This window comes from Antedon bifida, chromosome 9 (assembly GCF_963402885.1).
Source record: "Antedon bifida chromosome 9, ecAntBifi1.1, whole genome shotgun sequence".
NCBI lineage: Eukaryota > Metazoa > Echinodermata > Crinoidea > Comatulida > Antedonidae > Antedon > Antedon bifida.
Genome location: NC_136234.1, coordinates 5,089,518 through 5,114,236, shown reverse-complemented (window position 1 = coordinate 5,114,236; position 24,719 = coordinate 5,089,518). Strand labels below are relative to the sequence as shown.

Below are 24,719 nucleotides of genomic sequence, written 5' to 3'. Positions count from 1 at the left end.
ATGTAGATTTTGTATAAACAGCAAAATAATGTTATCCTATTTTAAAAATTAGTGACAAAGCCTAACATTTTGAAATTTTGCTCTGCCATATTGTAAACATTTATCATGGCAACTGGGCACAGCCTATCTGTCGTAACAAATTCATGTATTAAAACACCACTAAACCCAAAAACTAAACTTTCAGCAACATTAAATGAAAGAGAAGACAGTTTGTATCAAAGTTGGGGTACACACAATGGAACAAGAGGTATTATCGAACGGAGCCCAGACAAATACTCACCTCAATCTCCGGATGTTGATTTCTCAACTGCAGATGGTATGATAAACAGTCTAACAAATGACTTGGGAAATTTAAGTGATTCTGAGTTCTATACTAAGTTAACTGAGTTAAGACAGGAGCATAGGCGTACGCTTGGTATATTTGAATCCTTGTACAACGAACAATTACAAGAACAATATGATTACACTGATGAAAATCACGAATTTGATTTCCAAAAATCACCGGCGCCTTCTTTCAGCCGCGGTCATCCAGTGTATGTTGGTGATCATGAACTTCACCATATTGATGATGAAATTGAAGCATTTAACAAAAGCCAACCATCGTGGTCAGCGCTAAAAGACAATGTGAGAGATATGTCGTCAGGAAAACCTCCAACTGGCCGCTCACGGTCAGCATGGTCAGGGAGAAGTTCCCAGAAACAAAAACTACATCGAACTGGTAGTGTATCTGGTGATGATGGCACCAGGACGCCTTCTCTTAGTTCTAGTCGAAATCTTAGCAGAAGTTACGAAAGTCTGACTTCATCAGCCACAAATTCTAGGCGTCACTCAAGATCAAGTACACCAGTGGCCGTAGTTGAGGACATGTGGGAAGATTTTTCATTGGATGATTACATGCCGCGGCCACGCAGTGTTAATTCTTCATCCAGGTCATCGTCATCAACAAAGAAAAAAGATTGGTCACCAAAGATAACAGTACCTCAACCCTTTAAGATGACGATGCGTGAAACCTGCAAAAAAAGAGCTAAATCACGAACGTTGTTGGAACATGAGCAAGAAGAACTAGAAAGAGAGAAGCAGCTTGAGGCAGAATGCAGCCAGAGGTTTACAGCGGCACCCGTACCTGGACATACTTATCTACCTCTATTTGATGAAATTATGGAAAGACAAGAAGAAAGAAGGCGGAAGAACCAAGAATTAAGCCAAGAAATCCTAAAGTCAACAGAAAAACCATTTGCATTCATGAAAAGAGAATCACAGAAAAAACAAAATCAACAAAAACCATTCAAAGCTATTGCCCCAAAGCCTAAAAAGCAACAATTTAAGGCAAAACCAACACCAAAAGAAATGTTAAACTCCTCTATCGATGAGAAGATTGCCGAAGAGGAGGAATATCGCAAAATCCGTATTAAGATGCGTGCAGAGGAACTTCTTAGACAATCATCACTACCTCCAAATATGCAGATAAAAGGTAAAGAATACACAGATGGAAAGATGCGGCAAAAGATGTACAAGAAGCGTGCAAAGAATGCCTTCTTAACTGATGAGCATAAATTCCATCCAAATATCAATGGTGGGGATGTGCCTGACTACGAGGAATTGCATTGGAAATTTAAACTGAAATTGGACAAAGAAAAGCAAGTTAAAGAGCCAACAGTTGTTGAACCATTTAACCTAAGAACAGCCAGAATACCATCAAAGAAAGAGAAAATATTAGAGGACATTTCAAAAGATGAGGAGACTCTGACGGAGCAGAGATGGCCATATATGAGCTCAAGATCCAGTATGAAGTTCTCCCACGGCAGCATAAACATTCCAGATGATGCTATTCCAACTAAGACTACCCATACGTCATCATTGCGAGATTCTTTAAAACAGAGAAGGAAAGATGAAGATACGAAGAAGAGGCAGGAGATTTTGGAAAAGGAGAAAGAGAAGCAAATGCGAGAACGGAAACTTAAAAAGTTTATAGCAGAAAAAGCTCTTGCTAATGACAACTCAACTACATTGGAATCTACTCAGAAAGACAAACTACGCAGGCATAGGTTTGTTTACAATATAATCAATTAATTTACAGTAGGCCCACTAATATCTTGTCTAAGTTCTAAAGGGATGGTGCGTGTCGTGTACTTGAGCTGGAATAGGCCTGCCAATAATTTTTTTAAAAGAATGAATGAACGAACAATAACTATCAAACTAGGTTAACAAAAAACGTGTGATGTGCCCAAAACATGGTTGTGATATGACATCATCATGTCCATATATGGCCATTTCACATTTTTTGTCACATCAAGTTTTATAATGTAGACATAGCTTTACAAAAACATGGTCAGAAAAATTACTTAATATTTTGTCTGCTTACATGATACTCTATGGTATTCTTGTGGAATTTATGATAAATATTTTATTGATCGAGTGATGAAATTATTTTTTTCAGGGAGGCTGATAGAGCAAGACGAGAAGAGTATGAGCAGGAAGTCCGAGAGATGATGAGTAGAGTTGAGAATCGTCCATTGCTCTTTGAACGTGAATCTCAGGTTTGTATCTCAACATTACATCGTCTTAAATTTGTGTGAATGTTTAAATATAAAAGCTGTGGACAGATGTTAAATTAAAATAAATTATTGCAGTATCTGTTTAATTTATAAATTGTGTCATATATTATAAAAGGATTCCCATATAAAATAGGGCATTAAAATGTATGTTTTTGTTGTTTCCTATTATAATAGTCATAAAATGATGTAAATTATGAAAATATACAAGACTATAAATATAATTGTGTAAAGCCTTGTCTACATCATCAAACTTTATGTGACAAAAAATGTGATGTGCCCATATATGTAGGCCTATATGATGATGTCATACCACTACCATAGTTGAGCACACCACCACTACCGTATTTGGGCACACCACCACTACCGTATTTGGGCACAACACACTTTTTTTCAAACTAGTTTGATAGTGTAGACAGAGCTTTAGCAAAATTAAATTATATGAATTCATAATCCAGCTCATCTTCTATCATTATGTATACCTGTATTAACTAAAGTTATGTATTGATCCCATGAATATAACACTACACCAAATCTATAATGCATCGCATTATGTCCCGATAGGTTATTCCGCGAAGATCTACAGATTAAAGATGTTCTCCCCAGAGATGTGGTTTTGCTTGGTAGTACTAGTAGATACGGGAAAGGTTAACAACATCCTGGTCTTTTACCCACTATATCATATTTTAGATTCTTACAAGCAACCTAATCTAACACTATAAGGAATTTTTTGTTTGTACAGTGCCATCATTTTCGCCATCCATCTTTGAAAATTTTGCTCAAAATTATAGAATAATCTTTACTCATGATTGTAGCCTATTCAGGCAGTTTATACTAAAGGCCTATTTACACTAGGACGATGGTCGACAATAAATAAATACTGTATGCATTTTCATACATAAAACAAAAGAACAACAACAAGTTTTCATTCTAGAACTACAGGATTATAAATAACCATCTATGCTTCCTTTGATGAAAATGATATTTTCACACGTCCAATAAGGAAATTCGGGTTTTTTTTCCATATTATTTTATTCCAAGTTTATTAGTTTTTTTCCATTTCAAAAGCTACTCCAACTTTGGACATATATCTGAGTGTTCACACCTTAAAAGAATCCATTTCGTAGACATAACAGCATTGTAAATTACCACTATCGCAATGTATACACAAGAGTATTAATTAAGCGTACTGTACGCATATTGGATGATCGTAAGGTCATTTAAATTAAGTAGCCTAAGGTGAAGTAAGTTTACTACATCACACCGAGATGAGGTTTATGAGAAGAGACATTGCATGGCTTAATTAATGAGTTTATTATGAATTTGTTTCTTGCAAACGAATGACTTTACATTTCTCTTGTAGTTGTACAGTAATGGCAGTGTAAACAACTGACCATTAATTTTTACTGTACTACTGTACAACGTGTACAGTATTGTCTAGTAAATACACTGTACTTTATTATTTTTTATACTGGGTAGCCTCTTCAGTCAAAGACTGTTCTCCCAGAGGGCCCAGTGTATATATATGATGAGTTTGTGACAGTGGCTGTGTGTGAACTAGTACACCGGGGTAACCCCCTACATGTCTCGAAGATGTACTAGGTTCTTTAAAGTGCACATGAACCAAATGTGTACGCAGGACCTACGGTTTATAGTCCTTATCCGACTCGTTCTACCACCAAAACCATGGAGCGAGTGAGCCTCAAACCCTTGCCGATGTTATGTCTACGTATTATGGTTCCACTGTCTTAACCGCTCGACCACCCACTCACAAATATTAATTTTATTTTCTTAACAGGTGAATGCTAAGAGAAAAGCTGAACGAAAATACCAGCAAGCTCTTCTAGATGCCGGCATAGAGGAGGACTTTCTTTTACGGAAAAGTCGTGGAAAGGTTTCACCAGTACACATGAATGGCATCGATTCCAATGATGATTACGACAATGATGCCAATGATGATTACAATTATTCGTTTGAACAAGATGTAGAATCGCGTGATGAATCTAGGCACGATAGCTATCAAAAAACGCGTTCGCACGGGTCTAATGACGGGTTATCTGATGGAGACCGAACAGAAAGTTCAATCCATTCTGAGTATGAAGAAGATGGAGAAACAAATGGCAATATATGATGGATAATATGAATTATTTAATGTAGTACAGTACTTATGTGAATATGCTTGGTGTGATGGATTTTTATTGGATATATTATTGGTGGGAGACACATGCTTTTGTTAAGATAATGAGGCTATATTTATATTTCAATGTGGAGGGACATGTTTAGGAACGGTGTTGGACCCTGATGCTTTATAAAATTGTATATAAATTATTTGACAACGTCCATGGGTAGGCTTTATTATTGTTTTAATGAATTTCAAAGTACTAATGTAAATTATTGTGAATGTAATATTGGGCTCTACAAAATCATAGAAATTCTAATATCTGCTTTGACTGTTATTCTTAAATGTGTACATACAGTAGGTTACGTACTAGCATATTAAACAAATGGATTGCAGAAGGACAAACCAAAAACGAGGAGAATAGACACATTTTGGCAACTGAATTTTAACGTAATTTATTTATTTTTTGCATGAAGTAATTAAAGAATAAAAATGCACACCATGTAAAGTGTTAAGATCTGTCTACACTATCAAACTAGTTTGACAAAAATAGTGTGATGTGCCCAAATATGGTAGAAGTTTGATAGTGTAGACAGAGCTTTAGTGTGTGTCAATGTAAATTTAAATTAATTTTTTTTCCAACTGCTGATATAAGAGTAAATACTAATAAAAAACATTATGCAGTCTGTTCTTTGTTAATATCTGACAAAATACAATTTTGACCGTGTTATTAAATGCAATTGAAAGTAGACTATGTATGTAATGTTATCTTGTGGTTTAGTGGATATTCTTTATGTTTTATATTAAATAATATACAGCTAGCATTAATATTGAACATTGTGTTGTTTGTACTATGGCTGTCTTAGGCTGTCTACATTATCAAACTAGTTTGATGTGTATGGACACATAACGTTTGATGGTGTAGACAGTGCTAAAGCTTTGTCTACACTATCAAACTAGTTTGATGTGTATGGACACATAAAGTTTGATGGTGTAGACAGTGCTAAAGCTTTGTCTACACTATCAAACTAGTTTGACAAAAAAAGTTTGATGTGCTCAAATATGGTAGTGATATGCCCAAATATGGTAGCGATATGACATCATCAATGTATAGTAGACAGAGCTTTAAATCTAACACACCTTTCACATTGCCTAGCACACTGGGGTGTCAATGTCGACATGTTAGGTAGGTCATACAGTACATGTATATATATACACTGATACAATGCCATGATTACTATCTTGTTGCCTGCTAAAAAACTTTGACAAAAAAATGTGATGTGCCCATATATGGACGCGATGATGTCATATTATCACTACCATATTTGGCATATCACTACCATATTTGGGCACATCACACTTTTTTGTCAAACTAATTTGATAGTAAGAGCTTTAGACTAGGTTCTAGACAGCAATACTTTGTGAAAATAGAAATGTTTTGCTGTAAGTGTAATACTGTAACTATACTTGAGCTGGAAATGTGCCACAAAAGACGAATAATATAACTGGAAACTTCAGCAACAAGACCCTCGACAACTCCTACTTTCTCACAACAATGACAGAATAATTGGTCAGATCCCTGACGCAAAGCTACTTATTGCAGTGGTTAAACAATTAATCCAATGACAAAATAATCATAAAATTACATCTAAATTAACACTGTGTAACAATTGAACTTTTATTAATACAATGAAACATTTCGCATCCTACAAACAGTAAATATAGAAACTAAAAAACAAGAGGAAAGTATAAACTAAATAAAAATGAAATAAAAATGAAAAGCAAGGATAAAAATAAAATGTTACTAAGGTGGAATTAGCTACTAATGTTTGTTCAAAACAATGTTTACTCGATGTAACATTGAAAAAATTCTAAATCGTCCGGAATCAAATAATTTAAACATTTTAAAGCTAAAAATCTGAATGAAAAATTGAAGCCAATTGCAATAATTTTTTAGAATTAATTTAAACACTTTAAAACATCAAATGGTCTTGCTTTATAACAAGAGTACTGTATGTATGTTTTTGTTATTTTATACGGATATAAATAATGTGGAAAGCACACAGATAATCACATGCTGAGTGATTTGGATAAAATCACACGTTTATGGAATTACATTAGTTGCATTTGCATTGGTGCAGATTGTACTAACAACTGCCCTTGGAATATATTTGCATAATGAATGTTGTTCTTTCATTGACATGGTGTAAACATGAAGAAATATGTGTGAATTATGTGCACAAAGCTATGTACTGTATATCATTACAATTTTCATGTGATTGCACTACGCAGCTCTAGATTATGAAACCAATCAAGCATAACGTCTACGCATGATAAATGCGACTAAAAACAGTGTTGTTGTAACTGCACATTTTTAAAGAGCATGTGCAGATGTCTGTTGCTTTCAAACTCTTTATAATAGTAAACCTTGTTTTCACAATAAACAATGTGAGAACGCAGCTTTCGAGTCAACACCATTTAGATGCTCAGAGACACATGTAAACATGCGCAAGTGCAGATGCTTGACTCAATAGCCGCATAGTCTAGTGCCGTCTCCTGAAATTAAAAAAGTTGCTAAGGTTCAGGTGGAAAGTTCCAATTTGTGCAATTCACATGTGTAAGTCTTTAACTATATATAATACATAAATTAATAATATGTTAAGTTTAATATGTTAATATCATTTAAGTTTTTACCAATAACCTAAAGTGCTTTTTGTCTATTAATGTAACTTTGATATGTCTTAATTATTTTTAGAATGGAGAAATTACAGAAAATATACCAGCGTAATTATGTCGGCTATTAATTTGTGTTATACAGAAGAAAATGATTTTGTGTTAACTTACTTATTATATGGACTTACAGTACATTACACAATTTCCCATTTAGACTGAAAGTTACCATAAACTAAATCTTGCATTTTTTCATGTTGCAACACAAAACCCTTAACATATTTTTTACAAGATATTATGAAACACTATTGACGATTAAACTAATCTGGAATACAAGTTGTATTTATAATGAAAAATAATATATAAATGAATTACTGTATAAAAGATGTGATGGGGGTTACAATTCTGGCAAGTTTGTCATATTTTAGTGTGAAATTCATAAATATGCGCCTTTTCATACAAATTTGTTACTTAACTTTGGTCTATGTACTTAAAATAATGCACACAATACTGTTTTCAGTGTCTTTTAAAAACCTGGTTTTCATATGCCAACAATTCCATTGCAAACACGTCATGGATGCAAACCCTGTGGGTGACCACAGCTTGTGGATGTGTTTGCAGTGAAATTGCAGCAAAGTTTGTGGAAATATGCGGAAATACTCAGTTATATGGTGATTGTGTTTATTCTGTGTATGCAAGTTCCTCAAAGGAGAGCTCTCCTCTTCTCAACACTGTGGAAAACAATCTATCCTTGCTACCACAAAACCATATCAGGTATTTTATGCTTTGTTATGTACTGTATGGGTCAAAACACTAACTGAGATCTCAATGGGCATGATTATATTAACTGAAAATGCAAAGAAAACCAGGTTTTTTTTTTAACATAAAAAAATAAATAACTGTAACGATCATCACCACCACAACACAATTTACAGCATCTTCATTTAAAATCAACATGCACACTACCAACGACCTCTGCTCGCATCATACATACAAATACTTAAAAGCATACTATATCAACTTTATGCATAATAATAAATATATAAACTAGGAAATATCTTTTCTTTCATTGAAAATAAGGCATTTTCATTTATGCGGACATCCTTTGATGAAATTGAGAGAGTTTACAAACCTTATGGGACAGACTGGAATATCATAAAAGTGTAGTCCAGGAGACAATGTACATTTAGTAAGGTTTTTAAGCAGATGAATTTTTGTTCTCCCAGTATACTATGGGCAATTGAAAGCTCCCTAATATGGCTATACTGCGACTATATATGGTAGTACCCAATGAGTCACATTGGAGTAATTTTAATACCCTGGTTATTATGTACACCAAGTATGACAACTTGGGTACAATATGACTAAGCATGACTATATAAGGGCATTAAAACCTCATACAATGGGTGCTTTGTGACCATATATGGGCAATAACATTATATAACGATAACATTAGTAAACCATTATATTATATACGCAAAATATAATAACTTGAATATGGATGTGGCTTATAATATATATATATACTAATATGGATATTGCATGACCATATTTGGGCATATATCAAATAAACAATGCCTGCAGTAAGGATGCTCTAAACTTTTAACTATTTAAATTTTTATATCTTCATTTCACAAAACATTCCTCAAATACTAATACAATACAAACGATTTAACAAACACAAAGTCTATTCTTCTGTTCTGATCATACAAAATCATGGCGTTGCCTAGTCTGTATTTACAAGTTATTTACATTATAATGTACAGTCCTTTATATATTGAAAAAACAACATCAAAATAAAGGGTTACAACGTCACAAACACATTATTTCTTAAAACTGTTGGAAAGAAATTGGATTTAATTATAATCATCTTTCTTTGAATGATCAATATTCATTTTATGATTGTTAAATCAACAATTTCATGATCTTTCTTCAGAATCTATTCATTGCTAAATCTCTGTCCACACTATCAAACTTTATGCGACAAAAAAATGTGATGTGCCCATATATGGACATGATGATGTAATAGCACTACCATATTTGGGCAAATCACACTTTTTTTTGTCAAACTAGATTGATAGTGATGATACAGAGCTTTAAGCCTGTATATAGAAGATACGGTGTATTTAACAAACACATTCATCAGAGCTTAGGTAACTAACAAAATGGCTATTTGCATCTTGGGTTGTAAACATCAACGTCAAACTACGCCACACGGTTAAGTATGCTAGAACCTTGCGCCTTTCCCTCTCTACCACGACACGCATCCCGCGGCGCAGAATTTCTTCAAGTTTCCTGTTTACTAAAGGTTATAAGTTCTAGTCCTGCATGTCATCCGAGATGTCGTGCGGGTTAATGATACCAGGGACAGACATTTGCACCTTCCTCTTTTCTTCTTCTGCTTGTCTTAACATCGATTCTCGTTCTTCAACAAATAAATCTGATTGATCGGCACCAGCAATTTCCTACAAACGGAAACAAACAATCCAAAATTGTATTTTCTGCTTTTAAACATTTCTGAAAATATTATATTTATCTATTTTAAACATACCTTTATTTGAACCAAGAAGTCCCGCAGATGTTCCTTGAAGGCAGCAATGTCTTGGTTTAAACTGAAGAGTCCCGTAACAAACAACTTGATTTGTAACCTAGTAAAGAAACAATGAATAGTATATCAGGTAAGGACACTAGAGCACAGTTTTTAGATGCTTATTATTTTCTTTATTTTTATTATTGTTATAGACAGATAAATTGTAAGAAACAGACGATAAGTTAGACTTACTCTTGAAGATGGGGGAATGCATTCTTGAGCAACTTGCCCGTAAACTCTTTAATGTAATCTTCATTGGCCGTCTCGCCACGTGCAGCATCTAACGCCACCACTATTCTCTTCCTTTCTACCAAGTTGAACATGTACGCTAGGATAGTCGCATGCATTGTCAAACCTGTAAATAATAATAATCAATTTATATAGCGTACATATCAAAAAAAGTGCTCAAGGCATAAAGAATAACAGTAAGTCAGCCAGTCTTGTATTTTTAAAAATATGTGCTACAAAATGCACTCCTCAATACATTCAGGGGTGCTGTAGGTGTGCTGCTTGTATATCGTGGTGGCACCCCAAGGGCATTTTAGGTTGTGTTGAGTGATCGCAAAAACAAGGCCTTGGTCAGGATTAAATATTCCATGATGCAAAAAGTGCCTCATACATCATAGATGAGTTTCGTTACCTGCTGTGTGAGACGTATCCGTTACAACCGAGAGAACATGTTGTAAGATATCGGTGTAGTATGTCTGATAGAAGTTCTGGGCAGCGTTTGTGTCCTGCCATATGTTCTGCAGTAAGCCATAAAGTATTGCAAGCCCTGTTGAAGAAAAACACATTCACATATTAAAAGTAAAGTAAAGGTCAAACTATCTAATCAAGAATCACATGTATACGGAACTTACTATACAAACACTAACAATCTGTCTACACTATCAAACTTTATGTGAAAAAAAATGTGATGTGCCCATATATGGACAAGTTTTTTAATGAAATGTGAATGCAGAGCTCAAAAGTCTTTTATAGATACATCCCCGAGTATGAATTTCTGGTGGAGCCTGTGCTATTAAACAGTATACTAAATTGTACTGGCTGGGAGGAGCCACCTTCAAAATCTTCCATCCAACTCAAAGATGCCTAATTTCAACATACCACCCAAGAAACAACTTTAGGTACTTAAAAATATAATTTTATAAATATATTTTTTTTAAATATAAATCGCCAAGTTTAAGTTCCCAGTGGAAGTGTTTTTAAAACGGCACAAAAAATTCTTACCAGTATCTGCGACATTTCGCATGGTATGCTTCATCGCCCACACGATGGAGTCGAGAATAAGCTTGAACTGTGCCGCTGGTATCTGAATAAGAGCCGCAAAGCAATGATTACTAACAGCTTGCAACAACAGAAAGAAGTTTGTCCTGTGTTCTGGGTATTCTTCAAAGTCCTTGTTTATCATTTCAACAGTACATTCAAAAACGTGATCAAAAATTTTGGGGATTTGGTTTGTTATGTGATTCTGAAAAAAAAAGAAACTTTTGTCTAAGAAAATATACATAATAAAAATTATTTATTTATTATTTTATTTTATCATTTGTATTATTTAGTACACAAAAAACATGAATATTGTAAAGCTCTGTCTACACTATTAAACTAGTTTGACAAAAAAAGTGTGATATGCTCAAATATGGTAGTAGTAGTATGGCATCATCACGTCCTTATAAGGGCACAACACATTTTTCTGTCACATAAACTTTGATAGTGTAGACAGAGCTTTAAGTGTAGTAATTTCATATAATTGCAAAAAAAATATTGCCGTAAGTTACTTCAGTGAAATGTATATAATGCTATATTTTATTTCAACTTCTGCCAATGAAGAATTAAGAATTTACCAATTACAACACTTACCTCTAATTTATTTACAATTGTTGCCATTGTACTAAGTACCTCGGGTTCTCTACCAGCGGGAACGTTTCGTTTGTAATCAGAAAGAACAGCTTCCAGAAGTGGTGGGATAAAATTCTCAATTACCTAAAAAAAAAAAGCAACGAAAATTGAATAAAAGAAAAATAAAGTTACTTATTTTACATTATTATTGTTAATGCATGTATGCATTGTTACTATTCTCATTTTAGGCAAATTGCCAAGCATAGCCAACAGTGAGTTAATTGTCTTTTACAGCTACTAGCAACCCAGTCCTGAAAAAAAAACCACAACCAAAACATGGCATCTGACACGATTTGAACACAGAACTCTAGGATCAGTATTTGAAATCAGTATATTTACCATTTTGGGGTCATTTGATCTGCTAACCCAACCAGAGATCAGTTTCAATGTCTCTTTCTTTACGGTTCTCATAGCTCTGATAAGAGGGACCTTTGTAACTGATTCTCCATTTTGTGTTATGGCTGCCGAGATATTCTCACTCATACACTTATACACATTCAACATATCAAGGTATATTCTCCCAAGCTGTAAAGAAATTAACAAAATTAACCATTATAACTAATATACAATTAGTGTTTATATATGTTGTATAATTTTAATGTAAATCACTATATAATATAATTTTGATTTTACATATTGTTGATATACTTTACAGAACCAGTTCTTTCACACTGTAAAGCTCTGTCTACACTAGCAAACTACACTACCCAATTATGGTAGTGCTATGCCCAAATATGGTAGCATTATGACATCATCATGTCCATATATGGGAAAATCAAATCTGTTTTTGTCACATAAAGACCTGACCTGGGATTACTAACTAATCCAGAATCACATGTTTACGGAACTTCCTATACAAACACTTAGTCAATACAATAATGACAATAACAGACATACATAAGTATCAACTTAAAACAGCAGAGCTAATGGCAATAACAGCCATACAAGTATGAACTAAAAATAGTACTAAGAGCTAAAAATATCCTTACCTGTACAACAAAAGGATGTCCTACAGCCTTACATGCCCGCACATTTGTCTTCAAAATACTTCCTAATTGTTTTACAGTCTCCGGTTCTTGCAATACATCCATTTTCTGTAAAAAAACACAAATTAGTAGTAATTGTCACAGCATGTAGTATTGTCAAAACATAGTAGATTCTGAAACATTGTAATAAGGTACAGCTTCTTAGCAAATTCACATTGTCACACTACTATGTCACCCAGCGTTTCCAAAATTCCTGTACCTCCATGACATAAAGAGAATGTCACTTACTTTAGTTGCTTCTTGAATGATATTATCCCATACTTGGTTTGGTAACAACATATATTTTTCTATCAGATGTTCTTGCACCATAGAGTCTGTTTGCGCACTTATCATATAACCAACCGCTTCATAAAAGGTATGCACCTACAAAAGTTAGTAAAGGATGGTTATTAAAGTTGATGAATGGTAAACAATACATATTATAAATGTTATATTTTAATTAATGTTAATATTTATTATGATTATTGAATTACTGATGACTTGATTGGTTATTAAAGATAGATTAGATTTTGATGGAATTTACCTGTTGGGGTTGAAGATCACATATGATAGATTGAATACCATTGAGTATTTCCTCAATAAATGGCATCACTTCGCCAACTTGTACCTGTACAAAATGACGCCTACACTTCTGTGCAATTTTTATAAATGTGTCGCATGCCATGTCCTGTACACCATCATGTGTTTCTATGTTTAAAAAAGACATTTTTCTTATGTAAAATTAAAATAACCACACTCTTTAACCAAAGTATTAACATAACTGGACAAACATTTACTTTAATCTTCTCTTGAAACGTTTTCCGTCATTCCGACATTACGCTTTCCACAATTTGTTTCCATATTTTTCTGTTTTGTGCAGGATGGTTTGTTATTGTGCTAAAGTCTAACTTTAAACTTACCATGCATAAACTCAAACAGCTTATTTACAACAGTTTTCAGAAATTTCCAATGAGCTCTGAGGAATCGTGGGTATTGGCCAACGACGTACATGATGTTCGAAGCTATGATGGCTTTGTTGTCTTTTCCTCTCTTTTGTTCACACAAACCCAATAGGTCTTTGATTACTGTTACTAAAAATCGTTTTTCATCCTCTTCGTGCATAGCGCCACTAATTGAGCCTATTGCCCAGCATAACTGTGGAGGAAAATATTCAGTAGGCAATCTTTTATGATTCTAAAGCTCTGTCTACAATATCAAACGTTATGAGACAAAAATATGTGATCACTACCATATTTAAGCATATCACTACCATATTTGGGCACATCGATTTTTTTTGGTCAAAGTTTGATAGTGTAGACAGGGCTTTAAAGAGTATATGTATATGTTATGATTTGCATAAATCACAGATTGATGGTATATGAACTCCTTACTTTTACAGTCTGGGGAAAAATGGCAAAAGGCTTCCTACTTTCTAGGAGTTTTATGTGGTTAAGTTATCAGATAGTCTATATTGTTTTGACAACTCTTGTCACTCTTGTAACATGACCACAGCCACTTTTCCCCTAACTGTTCAATTTTTTTCAATATGAATCTATATCTTACTGTATTGAGATTTTTCCAAGACCATTCCTGTCCATTAACCTGCAAATGCAGCTTTTCTGTCATTATTTGTTCTGTGTCGGCATAATCCAAATGGGTCAAGTACACTGAAAATAAATAACATCAATTACATTCAAAATGAGTTCATCCACATGCAATAGCAATCACGAATTACAGGATAGATAAACTATATCATGCTTTAAAGCAAGGAAATCTAACAACAGGACGACTGAGCTCGCCTTACCAAGATAGGAACTCGCAACAGTCCTTTGATCTTATGTCTGGCTGCGACAAATACTGTACAATGTATATATTTTCCGCGGCACGCAGTGTCTGTTAAGGGGCTTGGAACTGATCGTGTCACAGCCACAGATAAACCTTTTGATCTCCAGAGCTCAGCATTCTGTTGTTAGATTGCCTTACTTACAGTAATTCTCATAAAAGACTTTGGCAGTGGTAGAACCATGAGATAAATATGAGCCTACTTTCACATACCTAATGTTTCTCTCATATTTTTGTACATATTAATTGAGTCTGTGTCTTTCATGAACTCTCTCACAACTTCTCCTTGGTCGTTCTCAACAACTAAAACCTCTTCTGGCTTCGCCATTCTCGATATCATAATTTTTCTAACCTGTAAAAAAAAAAAGTTAAGTCGATTAATTATTAACTGAATTATCAAATTCATAATCCCAACTCTTTTGTTAATTTGCTCTCTTTCAACTCATAAGGAAAAATGTGAGTCATATAGGCATTTTAACTAGGTGATTGAACTTATTTTTTTGGTAGAGTGCCATTGAATTTAAACAAAACAGTACAGTATTTTCCAGAAAGCAACCAAACATGCCAAACCGCTAGAGCCAATCTTTACTTTATTTTTCTACATGCTTTAACACTGTTAAAAAAGAAATGAAAGTTTTATGTATATTAAGTTTAGAACCTTGTCCTTATTTATTGACTATTTATTCTTCAATGTTTAGGGGCTGAACTTGCTTAGTTCTGACTATTTTTTAGCCCTTCCCTTGATATATTATGTTTTATAAATGTTTATAACTTATTTTTGGGTTATAATTAATAAAATAAATAAAAGAAATAAATACCTTTGATAAAACATTAAGATACATTTTTCTTCTCGGTGGGATATCAGTTGATGATGTATTTGCTAAAACTATTGGAGATGACGGTGTCGATGAGAACGGACTCTCACGATACAAATCTGAAGCAAGTGTGTTCCAGTTCTCCAAACAAATCTTAAAAATTTCTGTTTCTTCTACTTCTGATATTAATGTCAAATAATGATGTGCCTGAAAAAATCATAATCATAATATAATTATAGTGTTGTCATATTTAATATTACATTTTATTTGATTCAATCATTTTTATTTTATTTTAAAGTAAATGTACAAAGTTAATGGTATCAGGGTAAATTTTTACTTTTGCTGTAAAACAAAAATATATATTGTATATCCTCGGGTATAATCCTCCGACTAATTTGACTTCACAAACAGGCATATCCTTGGGTATGGTCCCAGTATAGACTTCTGGCTTGGATGTAAGCCTCTCCCTAGCCAGTTCAGATGAGTTTTTACAAGAAATGCTTACCAATCATATTTTTTTTTCCTGATCCAGGTTTTCCAGAGTATAATCCCACCCCAAAAGTCTGTCAAATTTCATGTTTTACAGGGTGGGATTTACAGAGGATATACGGTATATAATTTGTATCCATTGTTGCTAATTAACAAGCCAATATGTAAAACTTACCTCAAGAAGAATTTCAGATAATTCTTGTTTCTTTTCTATCAATTGAATATGCTCTTTAAAAAAAGTACAGAGGAATAACGCTAGATTCTGAATAAAGTTCTGCTCATCATCTCGTCCATTAGCATAAGCTTCTTTGATGTTTGTATCAAGCGGCAGCATCTACGAAAAAAATAAATTTAATGTAATACCAACAATAAAAACTGTTTTAATGTAAAATGTATTGATTCAGTACAATTCTAGAAAAAATGAAATTTTCTCATTCCTATAACGAAAACTGTTTACTACAGTGGCATAACGACAATGAGCGCTCACTGGCTAAACCCAGGGTCCCCATAGCTTAAAGGAATAGCCCCAATGTAACTACCAAGCTGTACTACCCACTAGAATGCAACACAACTCAGAGACGCATCAATGCAAAGTGCTGTATAGCGTAATCACAAGTGGGAACTGACGACGCAACAGTGCTGCAAACATTGCAGGTTTGATTTCACACAGGCAGGGACAAAGAAAATTATTAGAAGGGCATTATCTTACATTGCGTAGGTTTGTGGGAGTTGCTAGTGGGAACCAAGCTTTCGAAGTGCTAAGCTAAATGCTTACCTGTTTCAACTGCGTCATTGTGAGTGTAAAGAGTACCACGAATTGTTCATCGTACTGGCTCACGTTTATTCCAGCAATTTCAGTCAAACATTTCAGTGTTGTATTTCGAAACATTGGCACGTTCAAAAACTATAAAAACGAAAGAAATGAACAGATTAATCTTCAGAACTGAGGGACTGAAACGAATTCCCTTAAATACTTGCTACAGTGAATGTAAAGTTAACGAGTGCTCAGTATGTGTTTCTGAAGGAAACTAAAGCTCTGACTACACTATCAAACTAGTTTGACAAAAGAAAGTGTGATATGCCCAAATATGACATCATCATGTCCATATATGGGCACATGACATTCTTTTTGTCACATAAAGTTTGGTAGTGTAGACAGAGCTTTAGATTAAAATCTATCATATCATTCTCTTTAAATGAATTATTAGAATGCTTTATTTAATATTATTGCCATAAAAATATATCTATGGAACTGAAAAATGCTTTAAAACTGTAACTATAATAAAAGTAAAAGCTATTTATAGGTTTCTTCTTAAAGATACCACTAGTTCATAACAAAACTAGGTTGTAAAAATCTTATCTAATTAACTATTTAAGACAGGGCCATGAAGTGAACAACCTCACAAAAAAACAAAAAACACAATGACGAACTAAGTGTTATGCTGTTAACATCCAAAATGGTAAAAACGTAAACACACAGTACAGTACAACGTTGGTAAAAAAAGTTTGTTTTCTTTCTACTGAATTGATTTAAAAATCAATATTATAATCAAGGAAAATAAAAGTTGAAAAAGTGTTGTTTTATTTATTTGTACACATACCGGCATTTGCTAGAGAAATGTATAATTTTATCTATTTTAAAACTCCATACAGTGAGTTTGTATTGTCATTTTGGTACTTTTGATTCAGATTTGGGTATCTGTCACTTCATGTTCCTATGTATCATTATGCATATGTTTTTATAAGCAGTCGGCCTACACCACAGGGTGAGGTCAAGCATTTTGTTACCACTAATACCTGACGGTAGGCCCTCTGTATGGGAGTAGGACAGGTTAGCGAACTCTCAAAGGACCTGAAAGAGATCATTCTGCTATAGCATGGAAAAAAACAAGATCATTTAACCTACGGCTACATAAACCAAAAAAATGTATTGAATTGCCCAATTTTGAAAACTATCATAACAAATCTCATTGAAACACATATTTAAGAACATTATTTTATCAGAATTCAATTTTACTTTGTACTGTTTTGCACCCGATACTTGTATTTAGTGAAAATATTAATTTAGTTTGTCCATGAAATTTGTTTTGTGAAAATATAATTATTCAGAAACTTATGAACATGACAAACCCAAGTTCTTTGAATACGAAACTGCGTCAAGATTGTGTTCGTTCATGGCAAATGAAATGATGTTTATGATATGATGATGATAAAATGGGGTTATATCCATATTAGATGGTTGGATCATCAGTATGAAAATCATAAAAAATTGTAGTAGATTTGCAGTCAGTAAGGATGATGAATGTTAATCATGAGACAAAATATAAACAAAAAACAACATAACCATCCAAATAAATCAACAGAATTAATATATTACATCTGAATCAATCACTTCAATAATATGTAATGTATTACAATTACACTATAGGCAATTAAAAGCATTGTTGTGACTAATAAACCGCAACTAATTCTTAGTCAAATTGAATTATATTGCATTTAGCTTGGTGTAATGTTACAGTCACTTGTAAGAGAATCAGTTATAATAGAATTTCCTTCAGTAGTTAGTAATCAACGCCTTTACAAATGTGCATGTTGAAACTTGTTATCCTTATACATTTTATTTTTAGTTCATGTTAAAATGTATAGAATACTATAACCTCTCCTTTGCAACACCCTGATTCAGGGGACACCTTCCCTTGAAGCAACACTTTTATGGGTACTCAGTGTCTTAATTGGGTTTTGGTTCATAATCAGAAGTTAACGATTAAAATGCAAAATATTCTTTTATTTTTACAGAGATTTTGGAGTATTCATTGCACATATTTGTAAAGATGATTAATTACATAATTGTATTAGTTAGAAATGTGAAACAAATGGTTACCTTGTAGATCAGAGTACTAATTTGTTTAGTTTCAAAAATATATCCAAGTGGAATCCAGTTTAAGAACTTTAACAAAGTTTCAAGTGTTGAACCAACAAGTGGTGCATTCTGGGAGTTGTCCTAAAACAATAAGTAAGGAAGTAATAGTTATTGCTTTCCAAGAACAGTACAATAAAACAGCATATAACATTTACATTGACTAAACATTATACTCACAGTTGATATCTAGATATCATAAATATTACTACTGATTGTTAAACAAAAATAATTAATAATAAATATTTATTTCTGAAGAAAGAACAATAATTAAAACGGTTAGTGTTAGGTCTAAAGTGGAGCGGCGATTTTTGTAAGAAATATTTCTTGTTTTAAATATTTGCATGGTGTAGAAGCATACAAACAAATGTATTATAATGAAAGGCTCTGAGAAACCTTACTGTTTTGGTTATAAAGTATCATCTTTTGGGGAAATAATAGTAAATTTTGTAGCAGGAAGAGAAATTAATGTAAAAGGAATAAGAAAAACAGTGTTGGTATATTATAACAACAATGGTGTATTTAAACCTAATAAAATGTATATGAGTATTATTATTAAACAAATAAATCAAAGTGTATGGGTTTAATCTAGTACTGTACATTATAATAAACAATCCATTTAACAAGGCATGTTTATATAAAAAGTTGGGTCTTTATTATTGATAATCCTTTGAAAAGAAAAAAATTCAACTATAGAATTCAATACAGAAGAAACGAAACGAATAACAATTAGTAATTATATTTTTCTTAGTGGGAGACTGCTTATAATTCAATTCAGAAATGTTTATATTTCTCATCAAATAAAAGTAGAAAACAACAAGGAAATATAAATAGTGCATAGATATAATTAGAAAACTCACCAGAACTAGCTGACACAACTGAAAGACTTGTGAGAATTCATTACACATGCTGTCTTTAAGATGTTTGGCCTTTGCCTGTGTCATCTGACCACTTGAGAAGTCAAACACTTCCTCACTAAAAAACCAAAACAAAAAATACAATGATGATTTATTATAAAAAAAGTAGAGCATTAGTACATAGGCTATATTCTAAACAAATAAAAAGTGCCGCAAAACACTACTTATTGAGGTTACCAGTAGGACCGGGAATCATGTTAAGCTGTCTACACTATCAAACTAGTTTGACAAAAACAGTGTGATTTGCCGAAATAATGGTAGGGGGGGGGGGAAGGATGTATTGTATCATTAAGACCTAATCTGCCGACAAAGACCAACTTTAAGCATGGAAATGGTCTCAAATTACACATTTCACATTCATTAGTTCTTTGTTTTTTAAATCCTGTTACTTTTGTTATTTTATATTTTGTACATAATTTAGTTTCCTTGTAAATAGGCCTATTGTTATCATTTTTTTAAAACTTCATTCAAGAAGTGTGCCACTGTTTCAAAAGTTTACCTTCCAAATAAATTATTATGTTAGCATTCTATGTGTAATTTTTCACATTTTTTTCCCAGAACATGTACAGTAATGTAATCAGCGTGCTAAAATTACAAAAGGATAAAGATTATGCTACCTATAATATTATATATACACAGTATGCTAATTAGTAGTACCATCAACTGTCTGCAACAATCATAATTAATTTAAAATCTTGTCAAAAATAGAACTTAATTAAGATGATATTGTGGGCGACGTACACTGTAAAAACAGAAAACATGTAAAGAATGACATGTTGTCTAATTGTTAATGAATAATGTAATTGATTATGAACATCGTTTTTAATAACATGTTGTAGTCACATTATGTTTAAATCCTTGATTTAAGCAGTCAAATAGAAATAAATTAACATATTTGTATCTTGGAGTAAACAAGTATTCAGTATTCATGGTCAAACACAGTAGAATATGTACATGGTTTGAAATTAAAAAATTCACATAAAAATATAAAAATGAGTTAAAAGGTTAAAATTTGGTAAAATACAGATAAAACACATCATTTAAAATACAGCTATATACCAAGCTATATACATTAAATAATAAATAATGGTAGTCTTATATAGCGCCCAATACAATGTTTCTAAGCACTTTGCACACAAAAATGATTCATAAAATATCCTAAAAGAACCAAAAAAAGAAATATTTGTAGCAAATAAATTGTGACAAACCTGAGAAGTTTGAGAATAATCATGTTATTCTGACAAAGAGATTCATTTGTCTTGCTAGCGCCAACGATGTCGCTGATAAACGTTGGCCAGTTCTTAGGCCATTCTTGTTTCACAATCTGAACTAAGATCATGTTCAGCTTACCAAGGTACACCTTCTCTTTCTGTAATAAAAACAAAGTTGTTACAGTCACAGAAATTACAAATAGTTACTTTTATTTTATTGAATATAGAATTATTTTCTTGTTTTGGAGATTTTGAAATAGGCCTACAGTAGTTTACTATACTAAACTTTTTGCACTCTCAAATCTATATTTACAAAAATCTGGCAAACAATTTTTGGTGGGTGGAAAAGAGCTTTAGAGGGTTGGGTTAAGTTTATCTAGGAGCAAGGTTGATTATTAAAGCTCTGTATACACTATCAAACTAGTTTGACAAAGTGTGCCCAAATAGGTACTAGTGATATGCAAAAATATGGTAGTGATATGACATCATCATGTCCATATATATATTTTTTGTCATATAAAGTTTGATGGTGTAGAGTTTTAATCTTGAATTAGCTTGATAATCTAGGGGTTAATAGGTAGATATACATTTTACTTTTAAAATTGTGCGGCCAAATTTATTGGCGACCGTAAACAAATCAAAGTAATACCATTTATCCCTATAAGCACACACTAAAATTATTTTCATATAGCTACTGTACAGCTCTGTATGTATGCATTGTAAAACTAGTTCACAAAATATTTGTACGGAGATAAAAGACACACCTCCAAGTTGGTGGCATCCGATGAGAGCTTTATTATCAGACCAACTGTGTATTTCTTGATACCTTCACACTGAGCTCTATCCAATACCTTCCATCTGGTTTTTATGACAGTTTCAAGAATTTGAAGTCCGTAATACTAAAAAAAACAAGACAAATTAAAATAATCAAGTGTTTATTAATGTAAATAATATGTACAAACCTGTTTTTAATTTGTTAATGGGAGACAGCTTGATTAATGACTTTCACAAGGTGTGTAGTTCCATGTAGCCATTAAACATTCATTATAAATACAGACTGATCTGATATTTAAATTTAACAATTTTTTTCAATTATAATTATTAATTCATTCCGCATCTGTATTCTACAAAACACAATATCAAAACATCAACTTTAAATTTAAGTAATAAATTATTAAATATTGTTTAATATATTGTACTTACTTTTGTTTCCTGGTTGCTGGCGAATTCTAAAATGGTGTCAACTCTGGTCCAGGCGTCTGGATGTTCTTTCAGGCTGGTCAGGATCTCTTGTGCCATTCGTTGCTAAATAATATTTAATTAAAAGTCAATTAATTCAATTTACATCCATATAAACTAAATTACAAAAAAACTGTATTAAATTAATGCTGATTTAAATAACTTTACATCCATGAGTCTAAAGCTCTGTCTGTGTGATGTGCCCATATATGGACATGATGATGTCATATTACTACCATATTTGGGAATTTCATAACGGTAACCATACTGTATTTGGGCACATCACACTTTTATTTTTATTTTAGTTTGATAGTGTAGACAGAGCTTTAAATCTCTGTTATTTGTTATTGTTTTTTTTATTTCAAAGGTATTCATTTTGACACAAAGTTTCAAAACCCAAAGATTTGAGGTTTTGCTTTGTCATTGCAATACAGGATATGGTCAGAATGATCAATTAATAATTAAATGTTTTATGTGTAGTTTACTAAGCTAAAGTTGGATATAACAAGGAAGTGGTTTTTATTGATCATATGGAATACCATGCAGTTGTAGGTTGCTTTCCAGTATAACAGGTACAGTATTAGGAGAAAAAAACGAGCAATAGGCTCTATACAGCACAGCCACAAGTGGAGAGCTCCCGTAAAAACATGAACAAAAATGCTTCTTAATTTTGTCTAGGAATTAATGTTAAGGAATAAACTAGCCTCCAATTTCTCTAAATAGTCCTGGATAATACCAAAGGTGAAGAAGCATAGTCTTACCTCTGGTCCTTCCCCTCCGTACATTCTACCAACGACATCGTCCAGTAAAGCAATATCAAGCTTCTGGTTAAAATCTAGCAGCCGCGATGCCTGCTCTGTTAAAGTTGCCATGCTTTGTGAAGGCATTGAATTTCAATCGAATAAGGTATACCACTCTTCTTCAAATCTGCAATTCAAATCATACTATGTCAAAAAGAAAAACGTTAAAATAAAAAAAACTATTTTAATTTTTTTTTCTCTTTTTACAATCAAAATTTACAAAAATATTAAATTATCGTAATTTTTATTTAAAATCATTCATATTGAAAATCAATATTGTATGTCTAGAACTTGGCATTAGTCTAATTAAAATATATGTATTTTTTAGAAGTTTCTAGCAAAGTTTCTTTCATATCAAAAATTACATCACCCACCACCCAACAACAAGCAATCATTCAAAATGTGATTGACAAAAAAATAGATAGTACAAACAAAATACAATGGTTAATTTTTATTTACTTACATCAAATTAGGCTTAAATATAGCAGTATTACAGTTTACATAAATATTAACTTTAGCAATAATATGGTAAATTCATCAAAAACGATTAATATTACATGTGTAGGGGGAGACAAAGTAAAATATGTCTATTCTTTTTTTTGGAGAGCCAACAGGCCAAGTGTGACGGATTTTTTTTCACCGTCGTCGTAAACAAGCCCAACTGGTTTGGTCTGGCCTCGACCATGTACAGACGAAGGTAAGGCTACAACCAATCGTGTGCACCAAACCCATAAAATGAAATAGACTTTTATTCTTATAACATTAAATTAATTACTGTAAAATCAACCATAGCAATGAACGTAAAAAATATACCAAAACTACTATGCCAAATATTACAGAATTATATTGATTAATTGCTATACCTGGATGGAATTTCCAATATTCTATTTTTTTCTACACCGGAATCATCATGAAAACGTCCGCGAGGCGCGATAAACGAATCCCGTGCGAGCATTCTCATTGGCTGATCAACCTGATCAATGGAAATAAGATACAATACCCAAAAAATATCTAACTTGGTGCTATCTTACCTCTAAACGTACCGTATAACTTAAGAAAAAATAAACTATTACCTGAATTCAATAAAGAGACTTCATATACAATCATTTATGCCGGAGTACTACTATCCACACTGTATCTCTGATTATTGTCTGAATTGGAGTGATGGAAAATTTTGAGTTTCCTGAACCGGTTGGAACCAGTTTATGCTTGACTTTCTTTCTTCAACCATTCGCACAAAACACAAACACATTCATCATGTTTGTTGTTTTTCCAAATACGCAATATATAAATAATATAATATACAGTTTATTAATTTATATACAAAACACATAAACGAGATTTTATGCTCCATAATTACCCAGTCGATCTGAAAAAATATGGCAGGCCTACAATTCTAATTCTAATACTAGTATTGAATTTCAATACTTAGCATATATTTAACTGTACTACACAGTATATCCGATATATTCCGATTGATTTTGTCCCCTGAAAAAAATATATTTAAAAAAAATTGTATCAAAAACTATAGATTTGAACTCGTCACCTATTTACCTAAAAGAACTGTAGATTTATAATTGGAAAAAAGATTGTCATAGTACACAGACAATGGGCGTTTGGTTTCATTTGACCAT

At 32.7% G+C, this 24,719-nt stretch overlaps 2 protein-coding genes across 2 annotated transcripts; one reads left to right on the top strand and one right to left on the bottom strand.

Annotated features, from left to right (window-relative positions):
* Positions 1-66: 66 nt before the first annotated feature.
* On the top strand, positions 67-5,495 carry LOC144851957 (protein FAM161A-like). The gene is made up of 3 exons (XM_078709630.1): positions 67-2,045; positions 2,438-2,537; positions 4,351-5,495. Exons 1-3 carry the CDS (start codon positions 106-108, stop codon positions 4,681-4,683), a joined length of 2,373 nt encoding a protein of 790 aa, XP_078565756.1. The 5' UTR covers positions 67-105; the 3' UTR covers positions 4,684-5,495.
* An 829-nt stretch (positions 5,496-6,324) lies between these two features.
* On the bottom strand, positions 6,325-24,327 carry LOC144851361 (exportin-1-like). The gene is made up of 23 exons (XM_078708772.1): positions 24,159-24,327; positions 23,047-23,212; positions 22,250-22,351; positions 21,811-21,945; positions 21,044-21,204; positions 19,779-19,893; positions 18,883-19,002; positions 16,777-16,905; positions 16,177-16,335; positions 15,516-15,719; positions 14,911-15,049; positions 14,419-14,522; positions 13,776-14,010; positions 13,400-13,563; positions 13,105-13,239; positions 12,820-12,924; positions 12,170-12,355; positions 11,792-11,914; positions 11,162-11,402; positions 10,572-10,706; positions 10,124-10,286; positions 9,893-9,989; positions 6,325-9,806 (listed from the first exon to the last, which is right to left on the bottom strand). Exons 2-23 carry the CDS (start codon positions 23,170-23,172, stop codon positions 9,660-9,662), a joined length of 3,225 nt encoding a protein of 1,074 aa, XP_078564898.1. The 5' UTR covers positions 23,173-23,212; positions 24,159-24,327; the 3' UTR covers positions 6,325-9,659.
* Between the last annotated feature and the right edge of the window lie 392 nt (positions 24,328-24,719).